Source organism: Typopeltis vanoorti, chromosome 18, assembly GCF_054136105.1.
Source record: "Typopeltis vanoorti isolate ZY-2024b chromosome 18, IOZ_Tvanoo_1.0, whole genome shotgun sequence".
Lineage (NCBI taxonomy): Eukaryota > Metazoa > Arthropoda > Arachnida > Uropygi > Thelyphonidae > Typopeltis > Typopeltis vanoorti.
The window spans coordinates 45,564,165-45,588,474 of NC_143566.1; the positions used below are offsets into that span (position 1 = coordinate 45,564,165).

A 24,310-nucleotide genomic window follows, 5' to 3' on the forward strand; every position below is an offset into this window, starting at 1 on the left:
TCTCACATAGAGTGGCGCGTGATTGGAATGGATTGCCATGGGATGTTGTGTGTGCAAGCAGTTTGAATGAATTCAAGACCAGCTATGTTTGATGGTATAAATAGTACGGTCTCCCTTGATGAGTTCCCAACTCCCTGCAGGTCTTGCTTAATAATACAGTGGTACCTCAACTTATGAACTTAATTTGTTCCTGACTGCAGTTTGTATCTCGAAACCCAATTTTCCATTATATCTTATGGGAAATCAATTAATCTGTTCCCAGATTCAAAAAATAAAAAAAAACTATTCTCAACTAAATGCAGAAAATGCAAAGAAATGGAGGAGTGAGAAGGAGCATTTCTGCACTATCAATATGCATTTTGTATACCATTACATATTAATTTTTATTTATGAAATCTTTGGTTTTACATGATTAGTATGAAAATCATCTTCCATTAAATTGTAAAAAAAAAAAAAAATCAAAAATCATCTGTTGCTTCTTTTTGTCTCTTAGGTGAGGGAGGTTTAAAAAACCTATCCAACATTGACTGAATCTGTTGTTTCCTTAATACCCTTCTAAAGTGATTAATGACATTGTCATTGAAGATATTGATAGAAACAACACCTTGATTTGGATGCCACTTGTTAACCAATTCTTGCAATTCGCCCCAGTGCTGCAAGATTTTTTTTACGTCATTTGTTGGAATTGCTCCCTTTTTTTGCTGTCTTCTTTTGTCCTCTGAAGACATTTACTTTTCCTCCTCATCCCTTTCTTTTTCCTGCTCTCTTAACTCCTGTAGCTCTTCAGTGGTCAGCTCAACATTGTGCTCCTCTACGTCTGCTTCATCAACTTCCAAATGCATGGTCTTGCCCAGGGAGAGAACAGTATCTAAAATGTCAATTTTGATTTCAGGTCCTTCCAATGCAGTTCCTTGGACACAGTTGGGCCATAACTTTTTCCAAGCTGATTTCAGAGTTCTCACAAAAACATCTTCCCATGCCTGACTAATAAGACACAAACAACGAAGAATATTGAAGTGATTCTCCTAGAATTCCCTGAAGGTTAATTCTGTGTCAGTGATAACTTTGAAACATCTTCGGAAAACAGCTTGGGTATAAAGCTTTTTGAAGTTGGAAATAACATATTGAGCCATTGGTTGTAGGAGTGGTGTGGTATTAGGAGGCAAGAACTGAATTTTAATGAAATTAAACTCTTCTTCCAACTGTGGTGGATGTGCTTGAGCATTGTCCATTATAAGAAGAACTTTCTCAGCAGACCCTTTTCTTGTAGATACCGTTTCACTGTGGGAGCAAAGCCCTCTGTCATCCACTCACAGAATAATTGCCTGGTTACCCAGGCACTTCTATTACCTCTCTACATAACGCTGAGTTTGTGCCTGTTAACTTTCTGGAGCCTTTCTGTTAACTTTCTGAAAATCCTAGAGTCTTTTTTAAAGACTCTAGGATTTTCAGAGTGGTAAACCAACAGAGGTTTTATCTTCAGGTCACCACTGGCATTGGCACAAAAAAGCAAAGTTAGTCTATCTTTCATTGGCTTTTGTCCTGGCAATGCCATTTCCTACTTAGTGATGAATGTTCTCTTAGGCATTTTCTTCCAGAAAATGCCCAGTTTCATCGCAGTTGAAAACTTGTTCTGGTCTGTAACCTTCTGACTCCATCAGTTTCTGAAATTCCTTCACGAACCTTTCAGCGACTTCTTCGTCAACACTAGCACCTTCTCCATGTCTAACAACACTATGGATACCAGTTCTATTCTTGAATTTCTCGAACCATCCTTTGCTAGTTTTAAACTCTTTGCTACTGTTAGTGGATGGCAAGCTCTGCAAAAGATCTTTGTAAATAGTTTGAACTTGTGAACAGATCATGTTTTGAGATACACTATCTCCTTTCAGTTGCATGTCATTAATCCAGACGAGTAGTAAAGTTTCCATTTCTTCCATAACTTTATTTCTTCGAGATGACATGATAGATGCTCCTTTGGCTACATCCAGTTCCTTATAAAAATCTTATACGAAGAACTTTCTTATGAGATTCTTATATGACAATTGTAGCTATGGTGGATTTGGACAAGTCATACTGCTTGTACAGATCATTTTGCCTGACTCCTTTCTCATATTTTCCCACAATCTCTTTCTTAATTTCTATTGTGATTTTCTTCTTCTCTTCTTTCTTAGTTTTTTTTTTAATGTCTCAGCGTTCTGTTCTTTGGGCTCCTACTGTTTACCTTATTTGCTAATGATAGTTCATGTGGACTGATTGGGGATCATTGAATGTTTGTTGATGATGCAAAATTAGGTAGAATTATCAGAAGTATAGTTCGGAATGGATTCTCCGAAAAAGGAGAATCCAGTCCAATAATAGGGTAATCAATCTGTCTTCTGGGATGTGTTTGTTTATTATTACAGTCGGAAAATTTAGCTTTTCTTTTACGAATATTGTAGTTTTTAAAGTGTAACTATTTTGCTTGTATAACAGTTGGAAAAATGTACGTAGAGTATTAACACAATTAAAAAAGGTATAGCATAAAACAAATATTTAACTGAGTTTATTTTTAAGAAAGTTTTCTATAAATAAAAATAATTATACAGAAAAACAGAAATTTTTTCAAATGAACTTAGATATTCTAAACTTACAGTTGAGAGAACTGAGATACTTTAATGTCCTAAACCAATTAATTATTTATGACTTGTTGAGACTCTTTTAACAAACCCATGCAAAAAAAGGTTGGAAAAAAATACCATTAACAAATCCTTTTAATCTTCATAGTCATCTGAATCGGTGTCCGAATCGCCATCACTTTCACTTAAACTGATCACCAAAGGTTCGCATAATTCTTCGATAATTCAGTCTCTGTCCCAATACATATTTTCCAATGAGGTGACATGAAAGATATTTTCCCCAGTTTTGAAATGTAATACTTTCAATCGCCTGTTCTGAAAGCTTAAAAAGTTTCGACATGTCAATATCTCCAGTTACGTTGCGATGGGGATGAAACTTTTCACTTCTGCCCAAACATACTCAATAGCATTAATATTGCAATGATATGGTGGTAGCCTCAAAGCTAGAAATCCATGCTCTTTGAGCATCGTGTCGAATTTAAATAGTTTAGTTGTGGGCGAGCTTCTTTTGACCAAATTAAGCAATTAAATTTTTCGCAATCTCAGGAATGAGAAATGTTATTTGCAGAGAGCCAATCCATAAGAACTTGCTTCTTATTAGACCAATTCGGAACTTTGTTTAATCAAATAGTGATATGAAGCATTATCAATTATAACAACAGCATTTTTAGGAAGGTTTGGAATCAGTTTTTCTTCTGCCCACTTTTCGAAGATCGTAGAATTCATTTGCCTATGGTAATTGGCTTTGTATAGCAAGTTTGAATTCGGTAAAAAACCAATTTCTCCACCCGCACACAAAATTATTATGCACCGCGAAGCATTTCCGGTTTGTAGCACTCCACATTCTTCTTTAGACTGCCAACATTTTCCATAAGTTAAATTACTATCAATCCAAGTTTCATCTAGATACACAATCAGTCTTTTCTCCTCCCTGAAACATCTTATTGCTCTCAAATACTGCGTTCTAGATAAAACAATGTCACTTTGCTCCATGATAAGTTTCCTTTTATTCTGGGACTTTTTAAAACAAAATCCGATTTCATGAAGTATTTTCCTTAAAGTTTCTCTTTTCCAAGGAAAATTAATTTTTTTCTTTGAGCACAGCAATCATTTCGGAACAGTTGGCACTCTTTTCTCGACCACGTAAAATTCATGAATAATTCTTCTTATAACGTCTACATCAAAATCATTCAAAGCTACTGTTTCGATGATTTTCTTTAATCTGGCACTTTTTTTTAGGAGATTTAAATTTTGGCTTACCTTCACCTTTTGATTCTCTATGAATTCTTTTAACAGTCGACCCCGATACGCCCGCAACTGCACTTGCATGTTTTATGACTTGAGAAAGGGGAACAAGGAGACGATTCTTTTTTCGCAGAATGTCAGCACATTATTCAATATTCTTTTGCAAGAGCTACTGAAACGTTTAACAACAGAACTTGTTGACTGTACTGGATCCATCATACAAATTAATAATAAAAAAATAATGCAAAAAAGCGACAACAAAAATCAAACTAGTACTAGTACAGCGACAGACAAGAAAGCACATGATTTCGCATGTTGGCGACCAATTCTTACATCCTTCATTTCATTAGTGATATGAAGTTGAGAAATTAACTATTATAATTATCAGAAGCTATGGAATTGCTGATAAGTATGTGAGAATAATAAAAGAAATGCTATCTTAATCTCACAATCTTAATGGTGAGAGTTAAGTACTAGTGTGAGACAGAATTGTGTAATGCCAAAACTATTTTTTAACACAGTCACTGACTGGATTAAGAAAAAGGTTAAAAGTGTAAGAAAAAAAAATAACACATATTTGTGTTTATTTTTGTAGATCTAAAAAGGACACAATAAGATGCACTGGAGAAGATGTACCTCTTCCTCATGTGCCACTGGACATGGATAGGTAGATGAGATAGTTGAGATATCACAAGAATATAACATGGATCTATATTTGAGGTTAGTAGATCTAGGAAAGGACACAATAAACTATTAATTTTTTCTCCTATGATCTGAAATAATGCATTCTTCTGTTTCAGCTGTTACTAAGAGATGATTAGTTGAATGTTGTTAACTGATCTTGTCTTCTCTCCCTGATGATATCTTTGTAACATCCGATGAAATAAATTGGAGTTTAAATGAATTCTAATTAAAGGCGGGCCTGGTTGGCTGAGTGGTTAGCTTATCCGCTCTCCAGCTAAAAGGCTGCAGGTTTGAATCCCGTATTGGGCATGGATGTTTGTGATTGTCTGTGAAAATACTAGTGGTGGCGGTGTAGTTGTGGTTCATTGTAGTTCGTGAATTGAGTGAAGACAGAGTTATAGAGTAGGTGCCCTCCCTCGATGAGTCTTTGGACTCCCTAGAGGTGTAATGTAATAATATATTACTAATAATATAATTTTCTATACATGTATCAGCCATTATAAAAATGATAAAAATATGATACACATGTTGCTTTAAAACAGCCCTAGTTATTTAGGCACAACTTTTAGTGAAGATGGCAAATTAAATATGGAAGCTGATATAATGGGGATTCAAATGAATAAATTTATATGGAATAAGGAAAATTAGAACACTCAACTAGCAGCATTGGCATACCCAGTGAGGGGGCCAAGGGGGCCTGGCTCCCCCAAGAGAAAAAGGAAAAAAATACTAGAAAATTTTCCAAAAATCTTTTCCTAAATAAAATTCTTTATTTTTTATTTATGTTGTGTCATGTCTTCTATTTCTATACTGCTTATGAATTAGCGGTCACATAAGGGGAATACCCTCTGACTCTCGGGAATCACGGCCGTTGTGAACGCAAGGCGAACGAAGTAGTGCTCGGGTGATACTCTGCCCGAGTCAGACCAGAGATCATGGGTATCATGTATTGGCGATCATTGCAGATGCTCAGTCATAGGTCGTATCAATGCGTTGTGTGTATTCTCAAATCGGCTACTCAACTCTCCCCCCCCCCCCCCCAAGATTAAATCACGAGTGCGCCACTGACTAGCACCATACACAACAGTGTTCAAGCCAATTTCAACTTATGGATCTGAGAGCTGGGATAATATATATATATATAAAAAAAAAAAAAAAAAAAAAAAAAAAAAAAAAAAAACGAAGGGGAAGTATACCCTTCACCTTAGTTTCTCCCCCCCCAACAAAAATGCGCCCCAAACAAAATAATATATATATTATTAATAGTAACCCGGGTTTCCAAACTTATTTCCCGTGTCAAAAACACCCCCCATGTTCTCCCCTCCCTCTCCTCCCCCCCATTTATAAACAACCTTCAGTGGGATCATGGAATTGGAAGGCATCGTAGACTCAAAACAAGGTATGTACATAATTTTTCCACCTATTTTATTCTGCCATAATTGCCCTTCTATACTCACCCATAATGCCCTAAAAATATAAATATATACCTCTTTTTTGAGTAATGATAGCCAATGTATTTAAATAAGGGACACTCCTAAACAAAAAAAAAAAAAGCTATAATAGCCATAATTATTATAATAGTGTTTAAGAGGAGTAACATGGGAATTTTCCCAGAAACTATACTTAAAAATGAAGATATTATGAAGGAACTTTACACTGTTGGCGTTCTGAAATGTGTGAGCAAAGCTAATCTCAGGTAGAATAGTCACTTAAATAGAATGGAAGAGGAAAGTTTAGCAAAACTAGTGTTTGATTACAGAATGGCAAGAAAATGACCCACAGGAAGACCAAAATGTAGATGAATTTTGAAATTCATCTATTTCTAATGATGCAATTAGAAGCATTACTGGATTCCTAGCAGACAATTTTGCCCAACATTATTCCCACTCCTATCATACCTAATGGCTCTACTACATCACCTAAAGAAAAAGCCAATCTACTGGCTTCACACTTTGCCTCCAATGCATGCATAACTGACAATTATAACCCCCCCCCCCAACCATTCCAGATGTCCAATATACAATGTCCCCTATATCCTTTTGCCAGAAAGAGATCAGAAAAATTATATTGCCCAAATTAGACACAAAAAAGTCTCATGGCCCTGATGGCATTACTCCAATTGTCTTGAAGGTTTGTGCACCAGAACCGACTCCTATCTTATGTCACCTGTATATTCTTTTACTCCACTAGTATCTATACCACATTGTGGAAATTAGCCTACATTCAAGCCATTCCCAAAAAGGGCAAACACTGCCATGAAACTTCCACCCTATCTCACTCACCTCAATCCTATCTAAAGTAATGGAGAGAACCATCAATTCTCAGTTCCTACACTACCTCAAAGGTACCCAGCTAATAAACCACCACCAGTATGAATTCTGTGCCTGCTGATCAACAGGAGATCTACTCACATATACCACCCATCTCTGGACAAATGCCATGGAGAAGTCCGATGAATCTTTGCTTCTAAGCAAACTCCCATCACTTTGTCTGTCTTAGGACTTCTGCAGTTGGATTGCCAGCTTTCTGTCCGGATGCACACTATGCATGAATGGTGGATGGTTTCATATCCTTTCACCTTTAAATTAATGATGGGGTTCCACAAGGTTCTGTTCTCTCACTAACCCTCTTCCTTCTATATATCAATGACCTACTTCAGTTGACATCCAACCCAATATATACAGTTTTGCAGATGACAGCACACTGCACTCCTCTGTTTGATTTGATAAACTATACTTTACATAAATCACCTCAACCTACAGAACATCAACCATCCCTGCTCTCAATTCTGATCTCCTAAGCCATCTTCCAATACGGTTCAGATAACTTCATCAATTTCAATGCTAGCAAAACCTAGTTCTCTTATTTCTCACAAAAAAGAACCATTTTCTCCCAGTATTATTTTTGACAACACTCAAATTTCCAGACAAGATGAGATTTCTCTTCTCAGAATTACCCTGATATCAAGCCTCTCCTGGCATAAACACATCAGAACTACTGTATCCTCAGCTTCTAAAAAACTAGGATTTCTCTTTCGCTGAAGATGTTACTTCACTTCTGAACAGCTGTTAATCTTATACAAATTACAAATTCATCTAGTTATTGAATATCACTCATATTTGGAGTGGGGGGTCTATAAGAGCTCCATCAAAATGCTTGCCTCAATAACAGAGGAGAGCAATTAGATTGATTAATGAGCCATCTCTTACCAACTCACATTTCCCATTTTCGCACAGAAGTTTGGTCTCTGCAACTTGTGTATTCTATAAATATTTCCATCGCAAATGTTCATCTGAAATAGAATGTGTGCAACTATCTTATCCTCTTTTCACTCCCTTGGGACTCTGGTATTGCTGATTAAATTAAACAGCCTGGTTAGGGACATTGCTATTTGCCTTGCACTTTCACATAACATACAGGCTAATATCTCATCTAATTTCATGGATGTATTCACATTAAGATTCCTTAATATCCTAAACACTCAAAATTCACATGACTCCATTCTTATCTTAACCTTTGCACATCAGTCACTTCACTATCTCCACCTGAATGATACACACTTGCAAAGCTATTACTAGTAATTCCACTATTTTATTATTTATGCTGCTTCTGTTACCAACTTACTATCAAGCATCCATCAAAGTTATCCTTCCATTTGCTCACCATGTAATGAAAGGACTCTTTGAAACTTTTTTAGACTGCTCAGCTAATTTTCTCTGATAATCAGATTTGCTTTCCTCACCATGTTAGTCACCCTTCTTGTCTATGAATGTATTGCTAATAAAATGATTTATACTCTTAACTATAGGTATACAATTTGATATTACTTCCATTATGGAGAAATGTTTTGTGATATCACGTGATCCAACCCTCTCAAATCCTGGGTACTGTCCTGAACATGCTCTTTCAGGTGATTTCCCTCTCATCAGACCATAAATTCCATTTCTTTCCCACTGTGATCTTTATTCCATCATGTCCACAAAAAAAGGCAGAGGGAGTGCACTTATGTATCACATGAAAGTGCAGTTTCAAAAGTCAGTTGTCAAAGTTTGAAATTGATAGTTTTAATAAAACATGTGTACTAAACATATTTAAATAACTTTTATGGCTTACACATGAAAACTAATATTATATACATTTATTCAAAACTCCAATATGAAAAACTTGAATAAATTCTATGTAATTTTTATTACATGTGTAAACCATGAAAGTTATTTAAATATAAAGTCTGAAACTTTGAAGGATTGAGATTCTGAAGGTCAGCTAAATGGTACATTACTATATTGACAACTTGAATCTCCAGTATTTGAGATTCAAGTAGTCAATATAGTAATGTATTCTCATTCAGACCACTAACAGGAATCATGAATAAATTAACTGAACAGTAATTGAATAAATTTTTAAACGTAGTCGTAAAAGGTTTTACTGGTATAACAAAACATGCATATACTTTTACTTATTTAATATGTACAAGGTATGAAAATTTAATTTCTGGAATGCACCTGTAAAAAACCTACATTTGGAACTATATATTAGTGGCTGCTATTACCTTCGAAGTAGTCCCCTTGTGCATTTACACACTGGTTTAGATGGTGTTCATTTTTGGAAACAGGCCTGGAACTCTTTTTCCGGAACACTCTTGAGTTCATTTATCTCATTATGCTGGATATCAGCGATGTCAGAAAATCTTCATCCTTTTAGCACAGTCTTTAATTTTGGAAGCCGCCAGAAATCAGAGGGAACTAAGTCAGGTGAATAAGCAGGATGACCTAATTCTGTAATCGATTTTTTGGCCAGAAACTCTCTCACTGTTTCTCGATTCATTCGCAATTCATTAGCCATTAATTGCACACTTAATCATCTGTCAGACCATACCAAATTTCTCACTCTCTTCATATTTGCATCAGTCACTTTTGTTTTTGGCTGCCCACTTCTGTGGTCGTCATTCACATTTTCTCGCCCAGCTTTGAATCTCTCATGCCACTCAACTTTTTCAGAGCATCCACACCATATGCCACTTTTAAGAGCTCCAACGTTTCAGTAGTAGTTTTGCTGATTTTCACAAAATTTGATGTTAACATGCTGCTCCAAATTTCGATCACACATTTTTATGCCAAAGTTTACACAGATCTCTATTGTTTTTGCAATAGCCAACTAGCAAATGGCTCTATTGGTTTGAGGTTTATGCATGCATTAGTTAAAACATGTACAAAGACGATTACTTATGTGACTCCAACCAAATCACCACATGGGCGACACTATGCGGCCGTTCCAGGAATTAAATTGTCACACCTTGCATGTATGTGGGCATAATTTACTGTCCAAATACAGCATTAAATTGTATGTATATATATATTCTATACATAAACCTAATAAGACTTACTTATCATATTTCGAAATTCTTCACTTTTAAAATCTTCAACTCTTCTACTCTGTACGTTTTCATCTGCATGAAGATAAATATAAATACATAGTGTATGTAATATATCCATATACAAACACATATATTTGATGTAATGAATTTACTCAGCATGTTCAAGTCAGTATGATCTCACATATGGCAATGTTGAATGGCTGAGGAGTAACAATTAGAGGTTAGTATTAAGGTGGACTGGAATGAGCACAATTTCTGTCAATTTAACGATTCTTCTCTAAAGCTAATCATAGCATTTAAAAACAAGTATTTAGGCTTAAGTGCTGGTTTACATTTATGTTGAACCAATGGAATAATTTACAGCAAAAGAGAAATAATTAAACAATATGGTTATTTTGGACTCCCAAAGATACACAAGGAAAATGTGCCATTACGTCCCATAGTGGATGGCATTGATTCCCCCACATACAAACTAGCTAAACACTTGGCCAAACCTCTCTCATACTATACTGGCAACACACCTTCACACATAAAAAACTCAGCCCACTTCAAAGTCAGCATAGAAAACCTTACACTCAAACACACTGACAGACATCAGTTTTGATGTCTCCTCCTTATTCACAAATCTCCGACTCAAAGAATCCTTAGAGCTAATCCAAGCTAAATTTCCTCCCAATATCACAGCCCTATTTCAGTTCACAATGAACTCAGGCTATTTTGTTTGGCAAGGAAAATTCTACAAACAAATAGAGGGGACAGCCATGGGTTCTCCACTCTCTCCACCCTTGGCCAACTTTTACATGGAAACTTTTGAAGAGAAAGCTTTAAACTCTGCAACACAAAAACCAACCATTTGGCTTCCCTATGTTGATGATGTGTTCACTATTTGACTACATGGCTCCGATGCACTCCTCTCATTCCTAACACACTTAAACAACCAACAGCTCAGAATCAAATTCACCCTGGAAGAAGAAAAAAACAACTGCCTGCCTGCCTTTCTTAGACACACCAGTCACCCACCAGCCTGATGGAACTTTGGTTTTCTCAGTCTATAGAAAACCCACCCATACAGGTAGATACAACATTCACCAACAATCCCACCACCCCTCCTCGCAACAATATGGAGTTATTAAGACACTACACAACAGAGCTAAACTTATCTGTTCAAATGACAATGCCCTAACCACAGAACTAAACCACATTCTCATTCTCAACACTTTCTCAGCCAATGGCTACCCCCCCCCCCAAAAAAAAAATATTGAAACCAGTACCCCCTCACAACAAGGATTACTCTAAATCCATCACCATACCCTATATCCGAGGCACCTCGGAAAAAATTACAAAAATCCTAAAAAAACATGCCTTAACTTCTTGTTACAGACCATATAAAAAATTGGCATCCCTTATCCGCTCTACTAAAGACCCCCCCCCAAGACCTACCTGGTGTATACCAGGTCCCTTGCAGCTGTAAGCTGTCCTACTTTGGCCAAACAGGCAAGACAGCAAATATCAGAATTTCAGAACACATGGACTACACCCAGTTTCACCAATACAGCCACTCTGGTCTTGCTGACCATGCGCTGGATACCTGCCATAGAATACAGTGGAAGAAACCCATGATAATACACCATAGTAAATACAAATACGAAAGGCTTTTCATGGAATCAGCTTCAGCCCGAAGAAACAATCCAAACCTCAACAAATTTGGCTGCATGAGACGGCCTCAAATTTGGGAAACCTACATCAGAAGACCTTCAGCTCAATCACCCAAGAATACCAACATTGTCTGCTAGAGGACACCATCAGGACTTTAGGAGAAATAATAGCTTCCTGCTTCTTCCTCACTTACTGCTTGTTGTGCCTGCATGCACGTGTCTTGTTCTTAAGTTTCTTGAAAATGGCAACATGACGTTGCTGAAATACTGAAGTATATTAAAATTTATTTTAATGTATATCCTAGTTGACGTTGTGATTTCCTTAAATTATTTAGTAAAAAATACATAACCAACGTCTAAGCCTTTCCACGAGAATAGGGTTATTTGTTTCAATATTTTGTCTCAGTCATAGAGACATCTTCAGGAATACAATGTTAAAACCGTAATAAGACAAGAAACGATAAGTGGAAAAAATAACATTAGAATAAATTAAGACTGAATCATATGAGGGGACACTCCTCATAGGACTTTTGTTCTTAATTTATTCTGATATTTTCTTATTTCTTGTTGTTTGTGAGTTTCTGTGTGTGTGTGTGTGTGTGTGTTATTATATTGTATTTCTGAAGATGTTTCTGACTGAGATGAAATACTGAAACGATTAAACCTGCTGTTTAATTATTTCTCATTGTGCTGTAAATTATTCCATTAAAATGCAACATGAAAGCATCTAAAAACGTTTTCTGTTTTATCCCAGATCACTGGGTGAATGGGTAGAATCAAGAATATGATTAGATAGAGCAGTGGCTCTAGTTCTGCTAAATGATGTCTCTCACATACTTCTCTATGTGTAGTTTAATGGATTTTTCCAGTGACCGAAATAAGACACTGCAGTTACACCAAAGACAAGTAAACCCCTGGATATTTTAAGCTGTCATGTTTTGGCTTTGCTGTACTAAGCCAAGAATCGAGTTTGGTTAGAGGAGTGAAAGAATTCAGATTTTATATTTTTTGAGAATTTTGGCTAACTCTGGTGAAACAGAGCTGATATACGGAAAAGAAAGAAAACTTTTTACATCATTATTCTCTTCAATATGTGAGCAGATGGATTAAACATGAGCTTATTAATAGTCTGCTTAAAATAACCATTCTTCTGAAAGATTTCTAGAAGAAACTTTAGTTCACTAGTGATCTCTTCTTCACTGATGAGGGAGTGAGAATGCTTAACTAGTGTGGAAATAACAGCAAGCCTTTGTGGGCGGGAAATGATGTGAATATTGAGATTATCTCAATATTCACATCATTCCCTCATTCCTCAATTATATAGTGTCCTTAAAATACATAAGGAAAACACTCCACTAAGACCCATTGTTGAAGGTATTGACTCTCTCACATACAAGCTTTCAAAACATTTGGCCAAAGTTTTAAAAGGTTTAACTACTTTCTTCATCAAGAATTCTGAACATTTCATTTTAATTATTAAAGACACACATCTTCAATGAGATGAAATTATGGCCAATTTTGATGTGTTTTGCCTCTTCACTAATGTGCCCATGGAAAAGGTATTACTTATTTTAATAGATAAGTTATCTAAAAAAAATTATGGCACTTCTAACCCACTGCATAAATTCTATTACTTCCTATTTAAAAACACTATTTAAAAAACAGAACTTCAGCTTGTCCACAGGCAACCCATTATCTCCTATATTAGCAAATACATATTTGAAAGTCTGAGGTAAAAGCTATCAATTCCTTTCCATTAAAACCAAGATAAAATATATATAAATCTTTTATCATTGTTTAGGAGTTGTGGTCTAGATTCTCTCCAAAGGCAGAACTTGAACTATCTCAACAATCAATGTGCAATCCCAAAAGTGGCATTATTTCTAGATTAGATTAATATGCTCACTTCCTCATCAGTGAAGAAGAGGAAATCAAAAAGAACTAGTTTCTTTTTAACAGGCTTTCAGAAGAACAGTTATCATAAGGAGACCATTAATAAGCTCTTATTTAATCCATGCTCATCATATTAAAGTTAATAATGTAAAAGTTTTCTCTTCCATATATGCTCAAATACATACATAGCCAAAATTCTCAAAAAAAATACTTCTTTCACTCCTCTAACCAAACTACATTCCTTGCTTAATATAATAAAAACCACAATAGCAACTGCTCTATTCTAATCACATTCATAATTCTGCTAACCCTGATGATGAAGATTCCACCACTCAACCAGTGATCTGGGATAAATCAGAAAACATTTTTAGATGCTCTATGATGAGTTTGATGGAAGAATTGTTGAATCAACAGAAATCGTCTTCATTCCGGCCTACCTTAATACTAACCTCAGTCAAAACCTCTCTGGTTGTTACTCTTCACCCATCCAACTTTGGTGTATGCTAGATCACACCCACACAAACATGCTCAACAGTACTGTGGGACCCAGAATGCCTTTATATGTCAGCAATCCATTTCTGACTAAATTTATAGTTGTTGTTCTCTAGTAATGTATATGTTGTATTTCTCTTCTAATGTTATGCACCCGATGAAGTTTCCTAAGAAGACAACACTACTCAATGCACTGATTTTTTTTTGTATATTTTTTTATTTTAATTTGTATATATTTTTTTTATTGTTATCCCTCGGTTTCAGTCATTTAAATTTCTTCTTATATATATACTTTCAGGGGACACCTGTAACTCCCTAGAAAGTGTGTCCGCAGGTGGCGGATCGGGGAATGCCTATCAGAAATGGGTGGTAGGAGGGAAATGAAATACCTCCCACAGACCAACAGGTATGCAGCAGAGGAACGGCAAGCCAGCTGCATTAATTGCCTAAAATCTTTAAAGATAAATTGGCCAGCAAATAGAAGCAGAAATAATGCTACCAAGTACGGGAGAACAGGTGCACCTAACTCAAGCCTACAAAGAGTAGGCGAGAAGACAACAATGTGGAATGCAAACTGCATATATAATATTTCAACCGTCAACATCAGAAAGCTGTACAAACCTGGCAGAGGTTTGTACAGCTTTCTAATCTGACAGAGAGAGAACTTGAACTGTTCAAATGGGAAATAGTAGGAGTTGCAGAGACCCACTGGACAGGCGAGGGAAAAAATCAACATAAAAAATGCAAGCATATTTTACTCAGGAAGGAAAGATAACAATCACAGAGAAGGTGTAGCACTAATAATTAAAAAATGGCTCCTAAACTCAATAGTTGATATAAGACCAATTTCCTCTAGAATCATCTCAGTAAGATGATTCTAGCAAAAGAAAAAGGAATATATATAAAAATAATAGAAGTTTATGCCCCAGACCAATCAAATGAAGAGGAGGAATATAGCCAATTTCTTGAACAACTGTAAGAAGAAATCAGGCGAACAAGTACAAGAGATAATATCCTGATTATTATGGGAGATTTTAATGCAAAGATAGGTCAGTACTCTGAAGATAAAGCAGAAGTAATAGGAAAATCTGGTCATGAAGAGATGAAAGAGAGGAGAGGACTTCATTAATTTTTGCAAAATATATCAAATGTTAATCACAAATACTTTATTCTAGCACAGGCCACAACACAAATACACCTGGAGATCACCAAACAATGAAATCAAAAACTGTATAGACTATATAATTGTTAATAAGAAATGGAAACATTCCTTCCAAAATGTCAAAACATTAAAAAAGATTGACATGGATACAGACCATGAACTGCTATCAGCTAAAAGTAAAAATCAGTTTCAAAAGAAAGAGAATAAACCACCCCAAACAAAAGAAGATAGACATCTCAAAACTCAATAATAGCTTGACAAGATATATCAGAGAATATTAAAAGAAAAATTAAATAATCTTGCTTTAGATACAGTCTCGGAGTCTTGGAAAAAAGGTAAATAAAGTATTAAGGAAACAACAACAAAACACCAAGGCTACCAGACAAGAGTAAATAAAGATTGGCTTACACCAGAGATTTTGGATATATGGGAGAAAAATAAGAATATCCAAAACTAACCTCTCAAAAGAAGATAATGAAGAAAATAGATTATACAAAAATTTGTAAAAGAAATAGACAAAAAATGCAGATTAGCAAAAATCACATATTTAGAAGAAAAAGCAGGAATATGTGAAGCAGCATACAAAAAACATGACTCCAAGACCTCTTCCATTCTGTTTATGAAATAGTTAAAGAAATAACTAGAACATACTCACCCAACCCAGTTTCAATATTGCAAAAAGATGAAACCACAACAAGTAGCCGTGAAACAATAAAAGAAATATGGACTAATCATTTTAAGGAAACATTTGCATTTTTTTGCAAACATTTAAAGAAGCATCAGCCAGAGTGGTGTGTATTGTCGGTGCATCTTTGGTAGACCGAAAATTCTCGGGGAACGAACGCAGTGCGGAAGTAATTTTTTGACTGTATATCTTCAGGTCATGTAGTAATTGATTTAAGTAGTTTCTCTGTTTTCATTTTTTATTCTATTGGTTGGGTCATAGTTAACAAGTTGGTATGTACTATTGTCAGAGACTAGCATATCCATTTTTTCTAAATAAATGGTTCGGTTTAGAATAACGGTGGCACAAACAAAATGCACCACTCCAGCCGATAGTCGAAGACATAGACAGCCCAAATTATCATCTAACCAAGAAATTAGCGGCAACACTCAAGGAGTTGGTAGGTCATTCCCCCTCCTATATCAGAAACACACAACACTTCATAAACATTATCAAAGACATTACATTAGAAAAAGATGATTCATTAGTCAGATTTGACGTCTGTCCTCTTTACAAATCTCCCAATCAGTGACACAATCCTTCTTTTACAGAACAAATTCCTTCCAGATATCGCAGCACTCTTTGCGCATGCATTACGTTCTGGTTATTTTGTATGGCAAAGCGCTTTCTACCTAAAAAAGAAGGCACAGACATGGGCTTGCCATTATTCCCACCCCACCCTATTGCTAACTTTTATATGGAACATATTGAGCACCATGCTCTAGATTCCTCTCCTTTAAAACCCAAAGTCTGGCTTAGATATGTTGATGATGTTTTCAGGATCTGGCCCAATGGCCACCAGACATTAGACACTTTCCTCAGCCACCTAAACAAACAATACGAAAGCATACAGTTCACAATTGAGATTGAAAAACAGAACACACTTCCGTTACTAAATACACTTGTCACACGTCTTCCTTCTGGCAGTCTTTCCTTCACTGTTTACAGGAAACCGACACATACTGGCCAATATATAAACGTAGACTCCTACCACCACCCACACAAAAACTAGGTGTCATTAATACTCTAAAAAACAGGGTTTTGAAGATTTGCTCCAATGAACAAGCGTTGAAAGATGAATTTAAAGTTATCAGCAACACTTTTCTAAAAAATGTTACAGCAAAAACACTATTAACAAAATTCTCTACAAGACCTCAACAAAAATAAACCAAACTATAATAAAACAAATTCAAATAATATATATAACATATAATGTATAATAAAATAACTCATCCAAGAGATTGATGAGGCCAGGGACTTGGGAGTGTTGGTGGATAGGGAGATGAAGTTTAGGGGGCACATTGCAAAAGTAGCTAAATCAGCTCATCAACTCACTTGGTTGTTGAAAAATACCTTGACGAGCAGAGACAAGCAAGTTATTGTACCTCTGTACCGAGCCTTGATAAGACCTCATCTCGACTACTGTGCCCAGATTTGGTCACCTCGGTTCCTTCTTGATGGGGAGGAGGTGGAGAGAATCCAGAGGCGAGTGACTAAGATGATATCAGGTCTATGGAATGAACCATATGAGAACAGGTTGAAGATTTGTGGGTTGCAGAACTAGTTGATAGGCGGAAAAGGGGAGATATGATTGAGACATTCAAATTGCTAAAGGGATTCTATAGGATTAATTCAGAGGATATTTTTGAGATCAGGACTGGTGGTGGGAGAACTAGGGGACACCTATGGAAGCTGGGCAAGAGTGTGGTTAGCAGGGGTGTTAGAGCTGGGTTCTTTACTTTTAGAGTGGTAAATGAGTGGAATAAGCTGCCAGAGTCTGTTGTGGGTGCTATGACAGTGAACGAGTTCAAGGCAAGGTATGATAGATATTGTGAGAATGTAATCGCATAGTTGTGTGAACATGATGTTTAGGGCCTCCCTCGATGAGTCTAAGGACTCCTGGAGTCGCCCGAAATAATAATAATAAAACTATAACCATTCCTTACATTAAAGGGACATCAGATAAAATAAACAGAATACTACAGAAACACAACCTCAAAGCCACCTATAAACCTCCTGCAAAATTAAAAAGCTTACTCAACTCATCCAAAGACCCACTCCCTCTGTTGGCCCACCCTGGAGTATACCGTATTTACTGCACCTGTAGTCTACCACACATAGGGGAAAACAAGACGCACAATTCCTATCAGACAAAAGGGAACATAAACGACACATTAAATATAATAACTATGGTGAAGCTGGCCTTTCTGATCATGCCTTGAACACTTTACATAGAATTGACTGGAAAAGCATCAGCTGTTTACATCACACCAAAACATGGTATGAATGCAAATTTAAGGAAGCCTGTGAGATTCTTATCAACCACCCCAATCTGAACAATAATGATGGTCTAAAAATCCCAAGCATATGGAAGGCACATATTCTACCCAAGGAACCGTTCTCTCTAAGAGTTAACTATAAACAGGATTGCAGATAATCCAGAATCCTAAATCTAATAACAATTGTAATGTTAAAAATAGGACATCGTTGTTACTGTAAGAAAACTATTTATAACAAAGAATGTTTCTCTCATGTTATCTTAAACAGAATTTAACTTTGATGTAGTTTCTAAATAATTAATTTGTAATTTTATCTGTATTTTTTTAAATTTTTTTTATTAGAGATTATGCCAGTAGAATAACAGGTGATCAAATCATTGTTTCTTTAGCTTACTGTGTGAAATGTAACTCAGTTTGTCCTTGTACATACTCCAGATGATGACCTTAATATTAGGGTCGAAACGTTGGGAAATTAAAACAGTTATTAATAATGCTGTTGTAAAGTCCATAATTTCTAAAATGAATGCTGATCACCGCGCAACAATAAAAGAAAGGCTTCACAGATGCAGTTTAGTCAAGAATTATACATGCAATGCAAAATAGTAAGTGATGGTGTGTGTATGAAATTATTTAATAACTTAATTCTGCATAATGAGAACAGTTGACTTTAAGAAAGGTTACCCTAAATATCTACTGCAATGGAAAGCCTCCCCCACCACAACATTCCACCCAAGAATAAGTGAATTTTAAGCTTCTACCATCTGGATCTATTTCAACTCTTACTGAGATCTAATCAATAAAGACTCTCTTGAAGAAATTTTGAGTTAACCACTGTCTGCTGGATTGGCCAAGCAGATGCCTTTATCACTCTTCAATCATCAAGCTGTGGATTCGAATCCCTTGTGGCATGGAATGTTTGTGAACAGTCCTTAGGCAGTAGATGATACCTGAGACTATCATAAGTGGTTTGAAAAAGTTCCATATTTGCTCTGTAGAGGGGGTGGTGGGATTTCCAGAATACTTACCTTAGTCTGTTCATGGTACTCAATATGTTATGGTACCAACCGTTCTTGACTAAGAATGACATTACAAGTCAAACATGCTTTTGTATCTCCATATTCTAGTTAAATTCTGGGTCTGAGATGGTTATTGAAAAGTTTCTTTGCTTGGGTAAGCAATATAACAATAGAACAGAGAAGTTTTTATAGATTGCAACCCAGATTATTAGCTATAGCGTATTCTGGAATATGCTGTGGGATGTACAGACGATACACCTTCCTCTATTCAAGGATTGTACAATGCCTTGTAACATTATAGCTATAGATCAATTAACATGCAAAACTTTATCCAACAATATTATGTCAGCAAACATCAATAAACTTCATAATGAGCTATTCAAGTTATTCTTCTATCTTATAGTATAATGATGTTTCAAAAAATAAGGTAACAGAACATCATGTCAAATACATCACTTGCATATGTGCAAGTAGTTGAATAAGTCAAGGGAGGTTTCAAGTTGTTTATTACAAATGATGCCATAAGCTGCACTATCAACTGATAGATGGCAAGACAAATGCAATTGTACAAAAGAAATCCAACAAGACTGATCTTATTTCTGTATGTTAAGCCACTGCACTGTTTCACTGCCAACTGACAGAAGTGCAGAGAGTAAATGGAAACAAGTTTAGGTCTAGTGTGAGGCCTTTACTAACAGCAACAATTACAATGCCCAAGAGCTTAACATTTTAATGGTAAGCATGCACCAGAACTGTTCATGATCTTCTTTCAACGAGGACCAAAGATGTTTACAAAGCTCTTTCTAATCTTCTACTCTCTCTGTCATGCATTAAGACCATGTTGCGCGCGCACACACATACACACACACAAGGTGCTACAAACAACCAGAAAGATTCTACATCTCAGTGCACATTTTATTCCTTGCACTCAGCAATTTCAGTTTCTATGGAGGGTCACTTGGCTTGCAAGTGATGATGCTGTGCAGTATGCTATCATTTTCTGGCTAACGACAGGTGATAGCAATTTCTATTATGATAGAAGAGATGTCTTGAACCCATATAGTGAGACAAATACATACCCATTTTTGCTTACCATGTAGAAAAGTGAATGCACCAATGCTAGCTTCTGTGTTGTACATCTATCTAAATAAAACCTTCGCATAAGTATTTGTTATTTTGTTTTTTGAAACGCCCTTGTAGTCTTTCTAAATGAACTGAAATTCAACCAATAGAATGGGATGTATTTTTATTGCTGAAAAGTAATAACATCATTAATGATAATCTTCCTTAGTACATTTTTTTCTGTTTCATCACATTTTTTACAGGGAATATCTGTTTATAAGGGGGGGGGGGGTAATTACCATCATCTCCTTGGGAAAGTGATGTAGTTGTCTTGAGAGAGAGTCCATCTTCTCACTTACTTCATGATCTTAAGTTTATTTACTAATCATCCACTGTAATGACAGTGGCAATAGTAAGTTACTAAACCACAAAGAGCAAAAATACCATTATCAGAGAAAGACGATCATCAGACAGCTGATGTAAAGCTAAGTTTAATTTTGTGTAATATTTGGCAATAATGTGTGCATATCAATGACATTTCATTTTCTGTGATAGCTGGAACTGATTTCTAGTTTGATCACATTGTGTGGATTGTTAGCTATATTTTTTGTGTACTTACAGTAAATGATAAAATGACTATGAGAAATGTTATGTTAGGCTATAGAAATATCAAATGTGGTGAATGGGGTAGACTTTTTCAAGATGGTTTTGTCATGAGTGCAGCTTGTACATTAGGAGAAGGTATAAGATCTTTACAAGGAGAGGAACAAGAGAAGTGAGAGGATGTGGGTCTATAGAAAGTGTGATATTTTGATGAATTGCAAGGAATCATAAAATGGCAGTAAGGAACAAGGAGTGAATTTCAGACAAAGGTGGAAGATGCCAAGGAGTAAGATGGTGAGTAAGAGAATAAGAGTGCTGGTACAAAACTAGGGGAAGATGATAGAGCAAAAGCAAATGTGACTGTGTACAAAAGAAAGCACAACTGAAGGAATGAAACATGGTGATAATGGAGTGAATGGAATTCAAGACTTGCACACTAGCTGATCAAGATAGAAAAAACTAGCATATATATATGAATGGAAGTGTGAAAGAATCAAATGAAAGACAGTCCAAAAAAAAGAGATGATGAATCATTAAAGAACAATTGTATGGATATTCCATTATTAAAGGTATGGTAAATGAGAGGATACTTATTTGTTTTTCAGAAGGGAGGGGAACAGGGTGGCTAATGTTTTGGATATGAGGAGTAAACAAGCAAGAATTAGTAGTGGTGGTGAGAACAAATGATTTGGACAGAAAAAAAAGTGACAATGGATATCGTGAGATTACTGAGGAGAGTGAAAACAATAGTGTGGTAGGAAATATAGTCAGCGTGCTACCTAAGTATGATTACAATTTGAGATGACAAGCAAACTCATGAATATATGTTGGCAGAGATGTGTGAGGAGAAAGGAATCCAGGTTATTAATGCGCGAGTTCAAATTGCAACGTAGACACTGTGCATATCTGTAGTGATAGATAAATCTCATTGCTTGATATGAAACCACCACCATTCTTTAAAGAAAAGTTTAGTCTATAGTGCAGGTTTTTTTTCAGATTACTTAGCTCATGACCCACCCACATTACTAATACTAATGCACTAAAGGTTTGCAACCTTCAGTAGGTGGAAATGCCAGAAACAACATCAACAAGGGAGATGTTGCAGTGACTGAGTTCATTCTCCTGAAAAATGGAATTAGTAATGGTGATATCAACCTGATACTAACATCACTGGGACGAGGGGGGAGTATCCTGACAGAAATAGAAAGGTATGATGTTTTTCTGATAGTATAGAAGACAGCTTTATTTAAAAACTATTAGCCAGTTAGCAAAATCACTTCTCTCCCACAGGCAACTCTCCCTCCAAATTAAAAATTCTGTTCACTTTAAAACTTTAATAAAAGCAATCTGATCATCATATATCAGACATCACGATCAGCTTCGATATTACTTCTCTATTTAAAAATGTACCACTGACAGAAACCCTTGACATTATTAAGCCACATTACTTGCCACCAACAGCCTGAATAATTAAAATTCTCAATACTTTCAGGTTACTTTTCATGGAAAGCAATGGGTTCCTTCTTCTCCTCCTCTTCTTCCACCTCCCAGCCAATTTTGAACATCTAAAAAGCCAAACACAACAATTTAAGTCCATGGCAAAATATATTTAGATATATTTCTAGTGTATATAAACAGTCATCAACAAAAATGATGAAAAACTTCAGAACAGAAAACACAAACAGCTACTCTCCCTTCCTAGAGAAACACTAGCTAAACATTTCTGGAAAAAAGCACACTATTGTTTTCTCTTTACAGAAAACTTGCACACAAATACATAAGACGGCACTTACATAAGCAATCACACTATCATCCACTCCCCAACAGTATGGCATCCTCAAAATATTCAGAGCTAAAACAATTTCTTCTAATTGACACAGCTCTTTCCACAGAACTCTGTTAACTTTGCAACACTTTTTAAAACAATGGCTACAAACCCTATAAAATAAACAAAATCCTGCATGTTACTACCCATTGTTTCCACATGTGACACACAAGATCACAACAAAACTATTCATCATCACGAACCATGGGCTCACTGTCGCTGGTGTCTGATGCCTCCTTCACTACCTTCTTCTACCTTTCTTTGTCCAGTGCAGTGTCGCAGTTTCTGTACACCCACAAAATCGTACCAACCTGGTGCAACCATAAAGGATGTAACTGAGTCTATTAGAGAGCAAAAGGAAAGGGTGAAAGAAATGATTGTTGTGGCAGGTACGAATGATTTGAAAGGAGACAAAATGGAAATGACAGAAGACCTGAATGAATTGTTTGAGGAAGCAAAAGAAAAGAGTGAGAGAGTTAGAATGATTAGTCTTTTGCCACGGTATGACAGTGAAATGTTTAAAAGGAGGGCCATAATTGCGAATGACTTTATGTGTGGGTTATGTATGATGAGTGGTGTGGAATTTGTGGACGTGTGGAGTGAGCTCGATGGGCGAAAGGATCTATATAAGATGGATGGCTTGCATTTGAATGGTTACGGTGTAAGAAGACTTGAGAAAGTGTTGCTGAATGTGGTGGATGTGCAAATTCAGGGAAACTAGATTTATCAAGGGGGGGGAGTAGATATACAGTCCTTAGGGAGGCAGTTGAATGTATGAATGAATATAATATGCCCGAGCAAATAAGGACAACAAATCAGAGTGGGATAGTTAATATAAGGCGTCAAGGTAGGGTTGGGGCTAATGGGGGTCTTAAATTCATGTACACTAATGCTAGGAGTATTAGGAACAAGAAGGAAGAGTTTTTGGCCATGGTTGGCACTTCCAGACCACAGGTTATTGGTATTAGTGAAAGTTGGCTGACTGTAGATGATATAGCTAGTGGGTTTGAATATGATGGGTATAGTGTGTTCAGGAATGACAGGGAGAATAAAATGGGTGGAGGAGTATTGTTGATGATAGCTGATGAGCTGCAGCCAAGGAGAATAGAAGTTGAATTGCAGGATAGAGAAAAGAGCACATTTGAGGCCATTTGGTGTGAGATTGTGGCTAGCAGAACTAAATATACAATTGGGTGCTGCTATAGACCAGGTGATGGAAAAGATGGTGGTGACAGTATGCACAAGCAAATAGAAGAAATGAGTGGAAGGAGGGTAATTATTACGAGAGATTTCAACTATGGTCGCATTGATTGGAGTGAGGAGAGGACACACAGGAGGAAGGAATTGGATTTTATGCGGTTATTAAGGGATAACTATCTGCGACAGCAAGTAATGGAAAATACTAAGGGTCAGAGAGTGCTTGACCTAGTAATTACATCTGAGGATTTGGCTGTAACAAATATAACCACATTGCCACCAATCGGTGAGAGTGATCATAGGGTCTTGACTTGGGAGGTGGCTAAAGATGTAGAATTTTCAATTAAGACAGGGTACATGTGGAATTATCGGGTTGGAAAGTATGACATGCTTAGGAGTTTGATTGGTTCAGTGCCATGGCATGTACAACTGCAAGAACTAGAAGTCGATACTGCATGGGAGGTAGTTAAGAAGTATTTGC

At 36.3% G+C, this 24,310-nt stretch overlaps 1 protein-coding gene across 2 annotated transcripts in view; it reads right to left on the reverse strand.

Moving 5' to 3' along the window:
* LOC150096627 (cyclin-D1-binding protein 1 homolog) overlaps positions 1–24,310 on the reverse strand; it is a 251,676-nt gene that overhangs the window by 166,783 nt on the left and 60,583 nt on the right. For both annotated transcript variants that reach the window (XM_090408002.1, XM_090408004.1), the window contains one exon: positions 9,931–9,993. In XM_090408002.1, the coding sequence (XP_090264128.1) occupies positions 9,931–9,993 (63 nt within the window). The remainder of the gene's footprint in view (positions 1–9,930; positions 9,994–24,310) is intronic.